At 32.2% G+C, this 17106-nt stretch overlaps 2 protein-coding genes and 2 long non-coding RNA genes across 4 annotated transcripts; 3 read left to right on the forward strand and 1 right to left on the reverse strand.

Annotated features, from left to right (window-relative positions):
* Positions 1 to 288: 288 nt before the first annotated feature.
* On the forward strand, positions 289 to 3111 carry LOC124942621. The gene is made up of 3 exons (XM_047483156.1): positions 289 to 447; positions 2440 to 2717; positions 2906 to 3111. Exons 1-2 carry the CDS (start codon positions 372 to 374, stop codon positions 2676 to 2678), a joined length of 315 nt encoding a protein of 104 aa, XP_047339112.1. The 5' UTR covers positions 289 to 371; the 3' UTR covers positions 2679 to 2717; positions 2906 to 3111.
* Positions 3112 to 4134: 1023 nt separating this feature from the next.
* On the forward strand, positions 4135 to 4575 carry LOC124941236. Its single transcript, XR_007099624.1, has 3 exons — positions 4135 to 4280; positions 4385 to 4448; positions 4537 to 4575. It is a non-coding gene; the product is annotated as an uncharacterized LOC124941236 (long non-coding RNA).
* A 21-nt stretch (positions 4576 to 4596) lies between these two features.
* On the forward strand, positions 4597 to 6349 carry LOC124942714. Its single transcript, XR_007099736.1, has 3 exons — positions 4597 to 4646; positions 4734 to 4834; positions 6176 to 6349. It is a non-coding gene; the product is annotated as an uncharacterized LOC124942714 (long non-coding RNA).
* Positions 6350 to 6523: 174 nt separating this feature from the next.
* On the reverse strand, positions 6524 to 11627 carry LOC124943949 (coatomer subunit delta-like). Its single transcript, XM_047484404.1, has 9 exons — positions 11447 to 11627; positions 10853 to 11175; positions 10600 to 10780; positions 10049 to 10353; positions 9207 to 9399; positions 8932 to 9085; positions 8796 to 8858; positions 8607 to 8703; positions 6524 to 6628 (listed from the first exon to the last, which is right to left on the reverse strand). The coding sequence occupies exons 1-9, from the start codon at positions 11625 to 11627 to the stop codon at positions 6536 to 6538; spliced, it is 1590 nt and encodes a 529-aa protein (XP_047340360.1). The 3' UTR covers positions 6524 to 6535.
* Between the last annotated feature and the right edge of the window lie 5479 nt (positions 11628 to 17106).

Here is a 17106-nt window from a genome sequence, read left to right on the forward strand (position 1 = left end):
TGCTCTAAAGTCAGAGGCGAATCTGTCCTTCGAAGATGGATAATCCGCCCGCCTAAAACAGTTATCATTGATTTCATTAGTTAAAGTAAGTGAATAATTTGATATTCTAATCTTCAAATTAAAGTAAAAATTATAATATAAAAATATTGTTAACTTGATAAATAAATAATGAGTATTATATTTTGAGTTTATTATTTAAATTCCATAAATAAAGTATTGACAGTTATACTTTGGAAAGCATGATATAAAAAAGATTAATACTAGTACAAACCTTGTCCTCTCGAGGAATAAACCTACAGCTATCAGCTTTTCTAAAAAAAAAAAAAACTCAGAACCGCGTAAACCCTTGCAGAGAAATATCATCGAGAGAGATGAGAGATCTCTTAGGTGTACAATGGTTGCGTTTCCTGCTGTTCTTCTCATCGATCGCTCTTCAATTTGTTTCTGGTTCGTTTTCTTATCAGATCCCCAATCTTATCCTTCTACTTCATATGAACAACTTATTCTGTATTGTTATTTGAAATTGAACTTATAATCTTTACTTTTCCGATGATTTCAGTATTGTTATGTTCTTCATTGATATTTGCATCTTCAGTTTGTTTGTTTTAGTTGCTATGTAGTCGATAACCTGTTTATTTGGTTAGCTGAATTCGTTTTTAGACTGAGATGCTTGATTTTTATATATGTGGATCTGTAATAGATATAGGATTAGGTAAATTAGAGTTTTGAAATTGAGTAATTTGGATAACAGATTATAATGTGTATAATCTAACAACTGTTGTAAACTTGATTTTCCATTTCATATTATGTCTGTTCAATAACATCTTTATGCAATTTTGTTAATCTTTAAGTGGAAAAATACCTTTTCTCCGGTTCGATTCCCACTAAGAACGTGGCAATGATTTTGGGGGTCGTGTTAACTTCTTAAAATTCTTTAGGTGGTGAATTTTGTTGATCATTTGTGTATTTATTTCAAGTCCTATCATTCTTAGCACTGACCAGACCAAGAAACAGCTTTATGCAATTTTGCTAATCTTTAAATGGAAAGAGACATTTTCTCAGGTTCGATTCCCACTGAGAACGGTCATGACTTTGGGGTCGTGTTAACTTCTTAAAATTCTTTCGGTGGTGAATTTTGTTGATCATTTGTGTATTTATTTCAAGTTCTATCATCCTTAGCACTAACCAGACTGAGAAACAGCTTTATGCAATTTTGATAATCTTTAAGTGAAAAAAATACATTGTCTCTGGTTCAATTCCCACTAAGAACGGGGCAATGACTTTGGGTCATGTTAACTTCTTAAAATTCTTTCGGTGGTGAATTTTGTTGATCATTTCTCTATTTATTTCAAATTCTATCATTCTTAGCCCTGACCAGACCGAGAAACAGCTTTATGCAATTTTGCTAATCTTTAAATGGAAAGAGATCTTTAATCAGGTTCGATTCTCACTAAGAACGGGGTCATGACTTTGGGGTCGTGTTAATTTCCTAAAATTCTTTCGGTGGTGAATTTTGTTGATCATTTCTCTATCTATTTCAAGTTCTATCATTCTTAGCACTGACTAGGCTGAGAAACAGCTTCATGCAATTTTGCTAATCTTTAAATGGAAAGAGACAATTCCCAAAAAAATAATTGGAAAGAGACATTTTTTCAGGTTCGAATCCCACTAAGAACGGGGTCATGACTTTGGGGTCTTGTTAATTTTCTAAAATTCTTTCGGTGATGAATTTTGTTGATCATTTCTCTATTTATTTCAAGTTCTATCATTCTTAGCACTGACCAGACTGAGAAAGCTTTATGCAATTTCGTTAATCTTTAAGTGGAAAGAGACATTTTCTTAGGTTTGTTTCCCACTGAGAACAGGGTCATGACTTTGGGGATCGTGTTAACTTCCTAAAATTCTTTCGGTGGTGAATTTTGTTGATCATTTGTCTATTTATTTCAAGTTCTAGTATTCTTAGCAGTGAGTCACTGACCAGACCAGATTGAGAAACCTTTATGCAATTTCGTTAATCTTTAAGTGGAAAGAGACATTTTCTCAGGATCGATTCCCTCTAAAACGCGGGGCAATAACTTTGGGGTCGTGTTAACTTCTTAAAATTCTTCCAGTGGTGAATTTTGTTGATCATTGTCTATTTATTTCAAGTTTTATCATTCTTAGCACTGACCAGACTGAAACATCTTTATGCAATTTCGCTAATGGTTAATTGGAAAAAGACCTTTCTCATGTTCGATTCCCAATTAGAACAGGGGGACATGCCCTATGGGGTCTTGCTAATTTTCTAAAATTCTTTTAGTGGTGAATTTTGTTGACATTTGTCTATTTATTTCTTTGCATAAGATCATTTGTCTTGTTTAGTAATGAAGTTATAGGTTATATTTTCTAAGTAAAACCTTCTATTGTTAAATAACCGAAACCTTAAATTGTTTCTCTCAGGATTATCGAAAGATTCATCTGATTCTAGTAAGGGGGTAAATGGTGAAAAGAAATCTAAAAGTACTGGCAATGGATCAATGATAGCTGTCATATTACTTGTAACCGTTGCAGCTCTCGCTTTATCATTTTTCCTTTTCAAAATATGGCAAAAGAAGAAACGCGATGAGCAATATGCACGCCTTCTAAAGTTGTTTGAAGAAGATGATGAACTTGAACTCGAACTTGGCCTTCAAGATTAAACTTGTTTCTCAGTTACATAATTTTGTGACCTCCTCCAGGTGCAACTCTGTTCGGGCCCATCTGGAAACACTTTCTGTGACTGAATCTTGATCAATTTTGACACAAGTTTTGACGGTTTTTCATTCAAACTCAGATCCAGAAAGTGTTTTTTCAAATGGGTCGTAAGCGGTATAATATTTAATTTTCTTACAATGTTTAAAATAACCGATGCTTTCTTTCTTTGTAGGCGCGAATTTACAAGTTTGCAAAGGTTGGATCAATGATGTTGTGATTTGATGAGGTCAAACGAATTGAATTTGTAGCATAAATATGAAGTGTAAACTATAGAATATTAGCAATGTTGAGAAATCATTTATGTTTCATTAGTATATATGTGCTATATCTGTTTGTTAAAATATGAATTTCTTTTATTCAATTATTCTCCTTCTAAACCTATGAGGGAATAAACATATTCATTTCTGGGTCTCTTGTTATGAATTAGAATTGATATTGAATTATTCAATTCTTATTTTTAAAGAAACTGTGAATTGTATTTATTCTAATTTTTATGTTTAATAAAAATATACTAAATATGAAAAGTTAATTTATTAAATTTTTTTAAAAAATATTGAAATTGAGAATTATAAAAATTGTTTGAATTTAATTAAAATTTTAGTTTTTAATCTTAAAATAGTCTATTAAATTAAAATTAGAACCTAATTTTATTTTCACCAAACACACTTTCAATTATTTGATAATTTAAAATTATGTTTTTGGTTTTAGTTTGTTGGATAGATTTGTAGAGTTCTTTTTTTTTTTTATCAAAAAATATATATTAATCAAATTCTATTTTTCTTAGACCTTAATATAATTCAATTTATATCAAAATATTAAAGTATTTTTATTTTATAAAATTTAAATATAATTTAACTTTTAAAATTTTAAATAACTTTTATTTTTTTACTTTTTTTAATAAAAAAATTAATTAGCCAGAACAAAAACTTTCTATAATATATATAGAGAGAGAAGAAACGGTTACACAGCGTTGCTAAGACTCTCTTGTGCATGGCGATTTGGAGTTTCAACTTTAAATCATGGATAGAGAGAGAGAGAGAGAGAGATCGTCGTTGATTAAGTCCACGAAATGGAGCAATGATGTAATTACAGAGGTTAGAAGAACATACATATGATATTTGGTAATCTCAATTTGGTGTAAATCCAGTTTCTCTAGGGTTTAAGCCTTGAGGAGGTAGTTACTATTCGAATTGCTCATCGCATCGAACGAAGATTTCTGTGCGGTACTTTGCCGTCGCCGATTTGGCAGGCTATTCTAATGGAGTGCCGGCTCGCTGCAACTGGTTTTCCTTCCTTCCGGTCAAGAATAGTAGGTACGGTTTCGCTCCTCCTCCTCCTCCTGCTCTATATCTTCGTGAATCAAGTTCGTAAAAGCACTAAATGATAAGTTTCTCTGGATCAATGTATGTGCGTTAGTATTCGAACTACTCATCGCATCATCGAACGAAGATTGTTGTCGCCGATTTGGCAGGCTACTCTACTATCATGGACTGACGGTTCACTAGTAGCTAGAACTGGTTTTTATTCCTTCCTAGAAAGAATAGTAGGTACGCTTTCGCATCTTCTCCTCCTCCTGCTCTATATCTTCGTGAATCAAGTTCGTAAAAGTACTAAATGCTAAGTTTCTCTTGGATCAATGTATGTGCGTTAGTATTCGAACTGCTTATCGCATCGAACGAAGGTTGTTGTGTTAGAACTGGTTTTCCTAATAGTAGGTACGGTTTCGCTCCTCTTCTGTTCAATATCTTCAAGTTAGAAATACTAAGTACTGTAAGTTTCTCTGGATCAATGTTCATGCGTTAGTGTTTGAAGATTGAAGACTGTTTTGCAATCACCGATTTCTCAATCTGCTCTCATTGACTGCCAATTTCGCCTGGTCGCTACTACTGATTTTCCTTCCTTCTTTCAATCTGGTACGTTTGTTTTCGTGTTTTCGCTCTAGATCTTAGTGAAGCAAGTTCATAAAAGTATTAACTACTAATTAAGTTTCTCTGGATCAGTTTATGCGTTAGTGTTTGAAGAACGCGAGACTGAAGACCCGATTTCTCAAGCTGCTCTCATGACCTGCTCGCTACTACTGATTTTCCTTCACTTCAATCTGGTACGTTTTCGCTCTAGATCTTAGTGAAGCAAGTTCATAAAAGTATTAACTACTAATTAAGTTTCTCTGGATCAATGTTTGTGCATTGAATATCTTATTTTGATTATTGGTTACTACAATGACCTGCAACATTTTTCCTGTTGAGTTCCGGCTAAACTAAACTTTGAACTCGCACTTAATTTTGTTAGAACAATATACCTTTTTATTTATACTGGTTGTTGAAGATTGTTACTGAAATAGCCCAACAATGTATAAGCAAAAATCTTGGTGATTTGTAATCAAGAACAGTTCAGATCCCATTTGAACAAGTAGAAAAAGGGAGATAAGTAGAAAAAAGTTCTTGCCTCCCATATGAATATACAAAAGATGATCTATCAAATCTTTCGCCACAAAAAAGGACCAAGATCAGGTCCATTCTACTACTAAAAGATAATCCACTTCCTTACAACAATATCTCACCATCCAATCCAAAACAAAGCTCAGCAGATCCAAAAGTCTCTCAATCAATAAATACACTCCACCCAAAATCTTCAAAGATCCTTGCAATCAGTTCTCTAAAAGTTGTCATACCTATCAACATCCACAAAATTATGTTATTGTCTTTATCATTTTTAGTGTTTGTTTTCCTTCTCATATCAACAATTTGCTTCTAGAATGATTGATTCTGCATAAACTGCATTGATTAGGCTTCCTTCTAGAAGTATTTAGATGAATTTGGCATTCAAGATAGTTACTTACTAATAGTTTTGGATTTTTGTGGCTTCTATACCGGGTTTATTACTAGTTCTTTTTCTTCATTTTCTGCTTGTTTGGATTTTTTCAATTATTGAAAATAATTTCATCCTTCTGAAACACGGATGTGATTGGAATCTCCCCATTGGTGGGGAATTATGTTGTATTTAAAATACGGTCTGTATATTTAAATTGTTTTTTGCTAAACCCTAAAACCAAATTGCCCCGAAGAGTGAATTTTGCTAGAACTCGTGCAGTTTTCAGAGAACTTGTTTCGGATATGAATTTTTTTTGTATTCATATATGTTCTTGTCATTACCTACCTTACCTTACAACAACAAATTGGTAATGTATGGAGTTCTACAAAAGATGTTTTTTTAGGTAGTAAGTGAATGAAGTAATTGTTATTCTTTCATAGATAACTTGTTATTTTATTTTTTTGCTTTGGCAGTTTGAAATCTTTAAAATGGATAGTACTCAGAAAGAGATACTCTTTTTAGTTATTATCTATTAAAGTTTGGCAGTTCCCATAAACATACTATATAATAATGTTAAGGATGTTGATCGTCTTCTTATGTTCATTGTTTGTGTGTAATTTTGCGATTGCAGAAATTAGGTTCAGGTTCTTAACGTCGTTCAGGTCTTGTAAGCTTCTCATTAAGCTTATTACTCGGAAAATTGTTTATTTTCATATTTTTAAGCCGCTCTTCCATTTAATTTTCAGTCTTACAAATTTTCTTGTGATAAACACTTTGGATATAGATATAGTCTTGAGAAAACGTAATGAATATGGATAATTTAAAACTTTATATCATCATTTGATATTCATATTTGTTAATATGATGACTTTATTTATATAATAAAAAATTAGAATCTCAATCAAATTATTGAGTCAAAATTCTTTTCAAATGTGAAGATAAAGCATGCTTTATGACTACTAACTAATGCTTGTTTTTGTTAATGTTGTTTTCAAATAACTTGATAATTTTCTGTAGAGAGAATAGTTCTTTGAGAGAACTTGGGTGGTCCTCCTCCTCCTTTCAAAGGTATGACACTGGCAACCTGATAAAAGAAATCACAATATTAACAAATTATCTATTAAACTATATATCACTAATTTGAAAAGTTGTATATATTTCAACTACAAAAATGATGGGTGATTTCAAGTTATAAATTTGAATAATTTATAATATATTTATATTGTAATTTGTAAATTTTAAAAGTTAATGTTTAGTTACAGTTATAATAATAATAATAATAATAATAATAATAAAAGTTTATTACTCTTAATAATATTTTTAGTTACAAATTTTAATTTTAAAAAATCATTTTAAGAAAGTTAATGACATTAAAACAAAAATACTAACATGTCTTTATGGATATACAATTTTAATTATAAAATAATATATATGATTTAGTAATTCTATTATTTATAAACTACATAAACAATTTTCTGAAAAAAAAAATCATTAATCTAAGGTTAACTTAATCTCTTATTTAGTGCAACATATAAAATATATATAAAAACTTACACTTAAATATTTAATACTTTTTTATGGGAAGTTTATTTCTTCAATTAAATATATATTTATTAATTTTATTTGATGGATGTCATCACTTTAAAAGTTATATTTATGTATATTAATTTATATATTTTATAATAAAAAAATATTTCATGACTTAAATGAAATTTTTGGTGAGTATTAAAATCAATTTTAAATAGTATTTTTAGGTCAATTTGAGTTAAAAAAATTTCAAAATTAAGTTGAGGGATTATTTAAAATAAGAGAAATGATTCACTTTCCCAAATTCTCTCCCCTATCACTCCTTTTCAAATAAATTATAAAGTTAAACAAAAAAATAAAGATACGAACAATACTGTATATAGTGTATAACCCAACTTGTTTGTTAAATAACCGTGTTAGATCTCTCCATTCGAAAAATCAAATTTCAAACTCATTTGAGAATAAATGTCACATCAAACAATAATTCTTCTTCAACCAAAAAAACTCATTATCAAACCCAAGAGAATATTCTTATAATATTCTTCCTTACATCAATTTTTATAACTTTTTAATCCCATCCCATATATTTTACAATATTATAAATTAAATCATAATATTTTAATATTATCTTATTATTTTAAATTTGATTATAAATTTATTAAAAATTACAATACACAAATTAAATAAAACATTATTTGTATTTTTGTGTATTATTGTAATGTATTTTTTTTAATTATTTTTGTTATTTTTTAATTTTTTTATTAATATTGTTCATTATTATAAATTTATGATATTTAAAAAAATATTAATAATATATATATATATATATATATAAACTATATATATAAATAAATTATATATAAAATTAAATATAAAATTTACTTAAATTAAAAGTTAAAAGATTAAATTAAATGTTTAAAATAAATTATATAAAAAATTAAATATCCAAATTAAAATATTTATAAACTTTTGAGCTATTTTAAAAGTTTATAAAAAAATTTGCTTTGTGAACCGTTCAAACGCATTGGACGTGGGTATGAGTTTGGTGTTCGGTTGGAAATGGGAAATGGTCTTAAGCGGATGAAAAGATTATTTTAAAAAAATAACTTTTTACTATTTTACCTTGTATTTTAATTTAATTATAAACATGCGAAAAGTTTTGAATATCTATAAAGATGGGATGGACGATGTGATATATGATACCTTGATTTCACAATGATTTCACAAATATATATTTTAAGAGAATTGTAAATATAGTTTTTAACCCAATATATAAATAGGGTAATTTTCTTTTTACCATAATATGAAAACATGTTATTTTTGAATAAAAAAAAAGAGAGTAACGACAAAGAGCGGGAGTTTTGTGTCATGAATGAAGTCGGGAATGATGTGGCAACACATGAATTAAAATTCATTCACGTGTTAACACATCAATCTCGACATCATTCATGACACAAAATTATCGCTCTCTAACAAATGAATCAGACTTATTGAGTTGTGTTTAGATTTTTTACTGAAAAAATTAGAAAACTAACCTTAATTTGACTGAAGGTGTTAACGGCTGTAAATTGCACAGAGATAGGAAAAAAGACTGTTGCGTCTGCTGGAGGGATGACAAACTCCAAGGATCCACTGCCAACAACCACAACAAAGACAATTAATTACATATGCAGCAACAAAATATATAATGAAAGATCTGAACTTTTATATTTGTTGATGCTAACCTTCTATTAGAATTATCTATAAGAAGTATGGACCATTCCAGTAAAGTATTTCTTGAGTCATACCTATCAACAAGCAAAAACTAAACACTTTAACAACATCTTCAGCCAAAAACATATAAACTTATAAAATAATTACCTCCATTCGCCATCAATTTGACTAACATTCGGTGCCTCTCTAAGAGCTGGAAGAGGAACAGAGATGACAACATTTTGCAAATCAAACATTGATGAAGCTTCATACTCAATATTCACATAAGTTTCATTCCCAGAAACAGATGGCCAGCAATTAACTGAGACAACCAAAAATAAATAAATTATTATGATCCAAACCAAATTAAAATAATTCAATTTCAATATTAACTGTGACACAATATCAGTTTTCAAATAAACTCGGTTTTCAAATAAACTTACCTGTTAGTGGCACAGCGGATTCATCAACACTCTGCATTCTCCACTTCAATAAACCAACACCATCACTAGATTGACCAGAGGGAAACGGCCTATTGGGATCTTTCAGACCCAAAATGTTCTCATTGGAAAACAATTCTTTATTAATATTAGGGTGAGTTTTAAACACAATTCCTGGATTTCCCCCACTCTCTATCTGAAATGAATTCACAGAACCATATATATATATATATATAAATAAATACAACCCAATTTGCAATGAACATAAAAAAAATCTATTATGTTATTTGAAAAACCAAGTTGGTTATTTTCAAATAACCTTTATAAGGTATTAAACATATAAATATATAATGATTTTAAACTGAGGTATACAAATTATTAATTAAAATATCCTCTACTAAACAACCAAATTATTATATATTTATATCCCTATTATGTCTTGTTACCCAAATAATATCAAATAACCCACTTTTCAATAACAAACCCCCAAAAATTAATCCATCAATCACTTTAACAATGAAATCATTTAACTAATCAATTAAAATATCATTTTACTATAATTTTCATCAAACTTAAATTATCTTTAACAATCAAATTATTAAATTCATCAATTAAAATACTACATTAACCATACTATTCCTTTCATCAAATTTAAATATTAAATATAAACTGGTATTTTAGTCATTTAACTTAAATTACTTCATCTTCTCATACAAAACAAGATTTTCTTTCAAAAATAGATTATTTAAAAATAAAAAATAATTGATCAGCGAATAAATGGTTGAACTAAAGTGGGTTATTTGAAAATTTCCAAATAACCCAAATAATAATAAATAGAAACAAACCTGAACTTGGATATGGCCATCATCTTGGTTAAGAATCTGTAGAGACAAAGTTCCTTGAACATCAAAGTTACTAAGTCCACCATCTCTCTTAAGAGTCACGTTCAGTTTCTCTTCCACAGACAACGTGATGGGATCAGTTAGTGGTGGAGCAGATGTCTTTGTTGGACCAGCAGTTGGTCGTACATCATCAACAATAACTTCACCCTCTGCTCTTAAAGAGTTCAAAAATTGGTTTGTTTTTTGTGTTTTTCCTAGTTGCATACCAAGCCCTTTTGGAGGAGCAATAGCAGATGCAGACGGACGACCTAATAATGTAATAATTTCTCACAATCAGCAGAATTCCACTATAAATCTAGAAGATAACATTGTAATTCTGTCATTAGTACATTGTTTGATCTTGGGTTATCTTGAATTATTTAACAAAATTCATAGTGCTAATCTAAAATGAGAGCCTCTTAGATTAGAAAAGTAAAAAAATTATCTAAAGGCTTAATGATATATATCCTAGTATGATTAGCATATTACCAAATGATGAATAGAGAATGACAAACCTTTAGGCTTGGTAGAAAATGAATCAACATCTGTGCTCGATCCAAAACCAGAACCACTTCCAAACCCATTTCCAAGGCCAGAAAGGTTCGTATCACTACCAAACGCGTTATCAAGTTTACCCGAGCCCATTGATTGTAAAGACATAAACCCTCCTTTATCAACTCCCCTATTCTTTTCAATCTGCAATACAGTCAGTACTCAGTACCAATATAAATAACATTCAATATTAGACTATTAAAAATCTAAATTTACCTTGCTTTTGTCGATCTCACTAGCCTTCTTCTTCATAACATCCTTAGTCTCATTGATCTTGCTTTGCATTACTAATTTGTGTAATCTTTCTTCACTACTCTCCATTTCACAATACTGCTTAACTTGTGCAATTGTCACATTCTCCTTGTGTCCAAGGGAAATGACTTCGTCAAAAGCAAAGATTAGATCAAAAGCTGTCTTACAAATACCTTCTTCGTCCAAAGAAACAGCATATTCGGGTATCTGAACTTGGTTAAGGACCACCACCAAAGTTTCGTTACGAGACATATGTAGTTCAAACAGGATGTAAGCCACAATGTGCGCTATAAAAGAGAAAACATATTATACAACAGACAGAATACCCATTTTGGAAACAAAATAAGTTAGCTTCCAAATGTTCATGTATCTCCAGATACATAAACAATAAGTGTTTCCAAATGGGTAACGAGTTGAAAATTGTATTTCTGAAGAAAATAAAACACGTTTAACTAACTTGGGTATTCATATAAAATTACATGCATTGGCATCATAATATCTTGGTGGGAGAGGAGAAGACAGATCTAAAGTCAAAGGATACTAATTTAGACAGGAGACGAAGTGTCTCCAGATCTTCAAGAATATTGCTTTGTTTGTTGGTTACAAGCAGCAAATACAGAGCTTCTATTGGCTGAAATACGTATCGTACATTTTCAGTCTCAACATATGTATGTTGCTTTCCTGTACCAACGAGCTTGGGGAAAGCTGCAAGAAGCCCTTCTATTCTTATGCGAGACATATCCACAAATTGTCTAGAAACAAGGACTGCAACAAAATGTTTGTTAGATGATTAAATCTAGTAAGTACTTTGAACCTGTCCATTTAGAGATAACTTCAGATAATGATAGATTCACTAGGAAGAAGGAAAAAAAATAACATATGCAAACTATAGAAAACAGATGGTATATATATCTGGTGGTGGCATACTTCATTTTAAAAACAGTCAACTTGTTCTTATTATTGCTGGTAAGGTAAATTCAATGAACCTAAAATAAGCATATCAGTCAACTAAGAGTACCAAAGGAACTTCCACAACCAAAATGATGTTGGTGTTGGGACTTGGGACTGAGTTGACTTATATCAAAGAACAAAATATTTAGCTACTACACGACACACCAATCCAACTAGCCATTTTTAACAAAACAGAGAAGGAAATCATAAAATAAATTCATGTTAAAACAGGATAACACTTAAAAAATTCATTGGAGAATGTTGTAAAGAAAATTCAGACGTGAAATATTAATGACACGAATGAATCGAATGATAGAGCAAAAAGGGACGTAACTATAAGAGTGAGTTTCATATTCAAGTGTGCTAACGAATCTTCTTTTTTTAAATGGAAATTTCATTGAAACCATCTTGAACTCGAAGATATGACCAAATAAGTACAAGCCTTGGTCTGAGTAGCCATGAGTTCAAGAGTTTGAAAACAATGGCATCATCACAAGAATGTAATCACACTCTCATTTGAAATCAAAAAAGAAAAACACACTGAATTCTAGGGAGTTCCTCCAGACATAATTCGAGGTAAAATATGGAAGATTTTATTCAAGTCAAGTCAAATTATGTGTGAATTATGTAATGGGGGGGATGCAATATTATCTTTAAAAGAGTTTAAAATGTTTTGTAACAATGGTCCAATCAATGAAGGAAAAAAGAGTGGTTAGCCGGTGTTTGCTTCTTCACTTGGTGGTTCCCATGGTTGGAAAAGAACGAAATGATTTTTAATTAATATATGCAAGGAGCTGGTGATTTCTCACCTTCAAATCAAAGGGTCAAATGTGGAAGACTTTTTGCTACTCCAAGCATAGAGGCCAGCCTAGTTTCAGCATCTTTTGTAATATTTTTTTGTGGGGCTTAATCATACTTACTTCCATCCTTGTAAATTTTAGACCTATACTGAGGTCATTTTTTTTCTCTCATTTTCTACTCTTGATAAGCTACTTGTAATTGGTGACATTGCATCTTGCAATCCTTCTTAATAATACAATTTACAAAGACACATCAAAACAGTAAAGGTCATAAGGACAAATACAACTGGCAAAATCTCGAAAATATCAAACAGTCATAAGTATCCAACATATATCAGGAGGAGATCGAGAGAACACACCTTTTCCAGGCTTAGTTATGATTGAAGCCGCAAGGACAACCTAATTCAGGAGAAATTCATAGGACATGTCATATAATACATTTCGGTATACAATACAACAATCAAACCAGGAAGTGAGATTTTGTTTTGGTACCATTTTCACGGTATCGGAGTTCAAATGTTACCAACAGCAACAATCACCGTATCATGCAGCTGCATAATCAGAATAATTAAGTCAATACAAACATACATGTGCATTTGCAAATGATTATTTGGATCTCAGTGTTTACACAATGAGAATGAGGTAGTTTGTCAAAACTATCAAATCCAATCCCTAAATCTAACGAGCATTAGCAAAGAAGCAAAATAATCTAAAATTAAATCAATGCCATTAATAATTAGTAAGTCAATACAAACATTTGCATTTGCAAAGGATTATTTGCATCTCAGTGTTTACACAATGAAGATGAGGTAGTTTGTCAAAACTATCAAATCCAATCCCTAAATCTAACAAGTATTAGCGAAGAAGTAAAATAATCTAAAATCGAATGAATGCCGTAACAATAATTAGTAAGTCAATACAAACATGCATGTGAATTTGCATTTGCATTTGCAAATGATTATATGGATCTCAGCATTAAAGCAATTATAATGAGGTATTCAGTCAAAATCATCGAATGCAAGCCCTAAATCTAATGAGCATTAGCGAAGAAGCAAAATAATCTAAAATCGAATCAATGCCGTAACATAATTAATAAGTCAATACAAACATGCATTTGCAAATGATTATTTGGATCTCAGCGTTAAAGCAATTATAATGATAATGAGGTATTCAGTCAAAATCATCAAATCCAAGCCCTAAATCTAACGAGCATTAGCGAAGAATCAAAATTATCTGAAATCAATGCACAATTAGTAAGTGACAATACAAACATGCATGTGCATGTGCATTTGCAAATGATTATTTGGATCTCAGCGTTAAAGCAATTGTAATGAGGAGGTATTCAGTCAAAATCATCAAATCCAAGCCCTAAATCAAACAAAGATTAGTGCAGAAGCAAAACAATCAGAAATCGAATCAATGCCGTAATAATAAGATCTGGATGATCAATTACAGTAGAAATCAATAGTGAAGGACTGAGAGAGATCGATCAAAGCCTTCGAATGTGAGATTCAAGACATACGTACCTGATCGCCCAATCAGAGTAGAAGAAATCGATGAACTTCCTTTCGCATATCACATCTAAGTTAAGCTTCCTTTATATACATACCTTTAATATTTGGGAAATTTGATGAAATGGCCCCATAACAGGCGAAATTCCAAAAAGGGCCCACGCCTACTAATGTTGGCAAAAAGGGCCCTTTTGTCCTGCGAAATGTCAGAAATACCCCTTCGGCGCCATTTTTTACGCTCAAAGACGCGAATTACCAATCACGTGATTTAATCTAAATCGCGTGAGTTCATCACCGCGATTTAGAAGAAACGCGTGATTGGTAATTCGCGTTTTTAAATGTACGTGAATTACCAGCCACGCGTTTCTTCTAAATCGCGGTGATGAACTCACGCGATTCAGATTAAATCGCGTGATTGGTAATTCGCGTCTTTAGTCGTATATATAATTTTTCGGCCCTAATTTAAAATAAAACCACCCCGATTCTCCCTCCCACTCCGACTTCCAAAACCACGTCTTCTCAACTGCCGACTTCCTTCAACATCGATCAAGATCATCGTTCACTCAACATCGTTCCTCGTTCAACGTCATCGACTTTCCACTCTATTCGACATCATCGTCTTTTTCCGCCGTCTATTCGACATATTCCGGTAAGTTTAGGGCTTTCAGTGTTAGGGTTTAGGGTTTAGAAGTGTATTATGCCGTCTATATTGATTTATATTGATGTATTTAGGGTTTAGGGTTTGGTTCTCGTTTCGTTGATGTGTGTAAATGCTTTTAGTGTGTATATGACGAGTATTGTATCAATGTTCTTATTCTGCATGCATGCATTTCACGCTTATTCATTCATTTCTCGTTTAAGAAATGGCATTTCCGTGTTTGTTATGTTCTTGTGAAGAAATGGTATTTCTGTGTTTTCTTTGACTGTGTAGGCTTAGGGTTTATCTGTTTTGTTGCTTTACTGCTTCATTTCCGTCTGTTCTTATTCTGCTTTACTGCTTTACGTTTAATAAAATGCCAATGAGACAGGATGAGTTGTTGATCTAAGAAATGACACATCATATGCTTAATGTCTTTAAACTGTCGATTACTGCACCTTAATGTATTACTGCACCTTTACTGCACCTTAATCTATTAAGAAATTTGCAAGCATTTCTCAATTTGCAAGCATTTCTCAATGGTTAATTCGATTTGCTTATTCCCATCTTCTTCCTTGTTTTGTAGATGGAGTCCACTACAATACCCGAGTTTGCTGGGAGGGTATCCTGGAAAACCAATATGGGAAATATTGCTGCCAAGTTTGCCAAGATGAATCTAACTGAAAGGGTAGAGGAAACCCAATTCAGATTCTTATTCAAAGGGCACCCGTTACTGCGTTTCTCAGGAATGATTATACACCACATGCTCCTCAGGAAGTCCAGCTCAAATTCTATGGAGATGAAGTTCCTTGTGAATGGAGAAGAGCTGTGCTTCGGGATGAGGGAGTTTGCATTGGTTACAGGTCTCAATTTTGGGAGATTCCCTACGGAGCAAACAATTTTCAACCAGGTTGAAGAATCTCCAACTTTGGTTCTTAAATATTTTAAACGTATTCCACTTATTAGAATAGGAGACCTTCATTCAAAATTCCTGTCCTGCTCTGATAGGGAAGATGCATGGAAATTGGGGCTGGTATACCTTGTTTCCCATTATCTCTTTGCCCTTGACCCGAGGAGGATAATAAATATGAAACTCTTCAGCATGGTCGATGACATCGACACCTTCCTCAATTTTCCATGGGGAAAGGTGGCCTTTAGAGCAACCATGAAGGGTTTGACCAAAGACCTTGATCGCTACAGGAAGCTGTCTCTGTAGAAGAAGGATGCCGCCTCGGGGAAGAAGAACAAAGACAAAGACAAAGATGTCGATGTTTCTTATACCGTATATGGGTTCGCACTAGCCTTACAAGTGTGGACTTATAAGGTGATCCAAACGTTTGTCCCCAATCTTGCAATTAAAACGACGCTTCAAACGGAAGAGCATGTCTGCCCAAGGATAATACAGTACAAATCAAAGAGGAAGAGCACTGCCTCTGATCTTCACACTGCCCTGCAAGGCACGATTGTTAAGAAAATGGAATTGTCTGAAGAAGAGAAGATCTTATATGCTGGGGATGACTTTGAAGATATGGGAGGTAATGTTTATGATGTCTTTTTTGATCTTGACTGCAGAAAGAGGAAATTTGGAGATATTGACGATGGAGTTCCTCATAAAAAAACTGTCATGAGGAAGAAAAGACAAATTACTCCAGCCAAAGCCAAACCTTCCACAAGAAGAAGAACCCGCAACCCTACCCCCAGCACCAGCAGCTCTTATTCTGTCGAGAGCGCCACGAGTAGAAAAGACGAAGAAGAAGAAGAAGACGAAGACGAAGAATCCTCTCCCCCAACTCCAACAGCAACAACTCCCCACGATAGATGTAGATTGGATCAACTTTCGAAGGAGCTAAATGAATTCAAAACTGTAATGAGAAACGAAATAACTCTCTTCAAAACTGAAATGAGAAATGAAATAAGTCTCATCAAAACCGAAATGAGAGATGACATAATTCTCATTAAACGGATGTTAAAGCAACTACAGCAAGGGGAGAAAAAGAAGGAGAATGATGAAGAAAAGGACGAGGGGGATTTTGAGGTGAACACTGAGGACAATGATGTGCTGATTTTGGAGAAAGACAATGCTGTGCTTGTGGAGGAGAATGAAGTTGAGGTATGTATTTCTTGCATTTCCTTGAATTTGGATAATTTGTGCATTTCTTGCATTTCGACTAATTGAAGGCTTTTCTGTTTATTGTAGGATGGACAGGAGGAAGACAATGATGTGCTGATTTTGGAGAAAGACAATGTTGGGCTTGTGGAGGATAATGAAGTTGAGGTATGTATTTCTTGCATTTCCTTGCATTTGGATAATTGGTGCAT

This window comes from Impatiens glandulifera, chromosome 6 (genome assembly GCF_907164915.1).
Source record: "Impatiens glandulifera chromosome 6, dImpGla2.1, whole genome shotgun sequence".
NCBI classification, from domain to species: domain Eukaryota; kingdom Viridiplantae; phylum Streptophyta; class Magnoliopsida; order Ericales; family Balsaminaceae; genus Impatiens; species Impatiens glandulifera.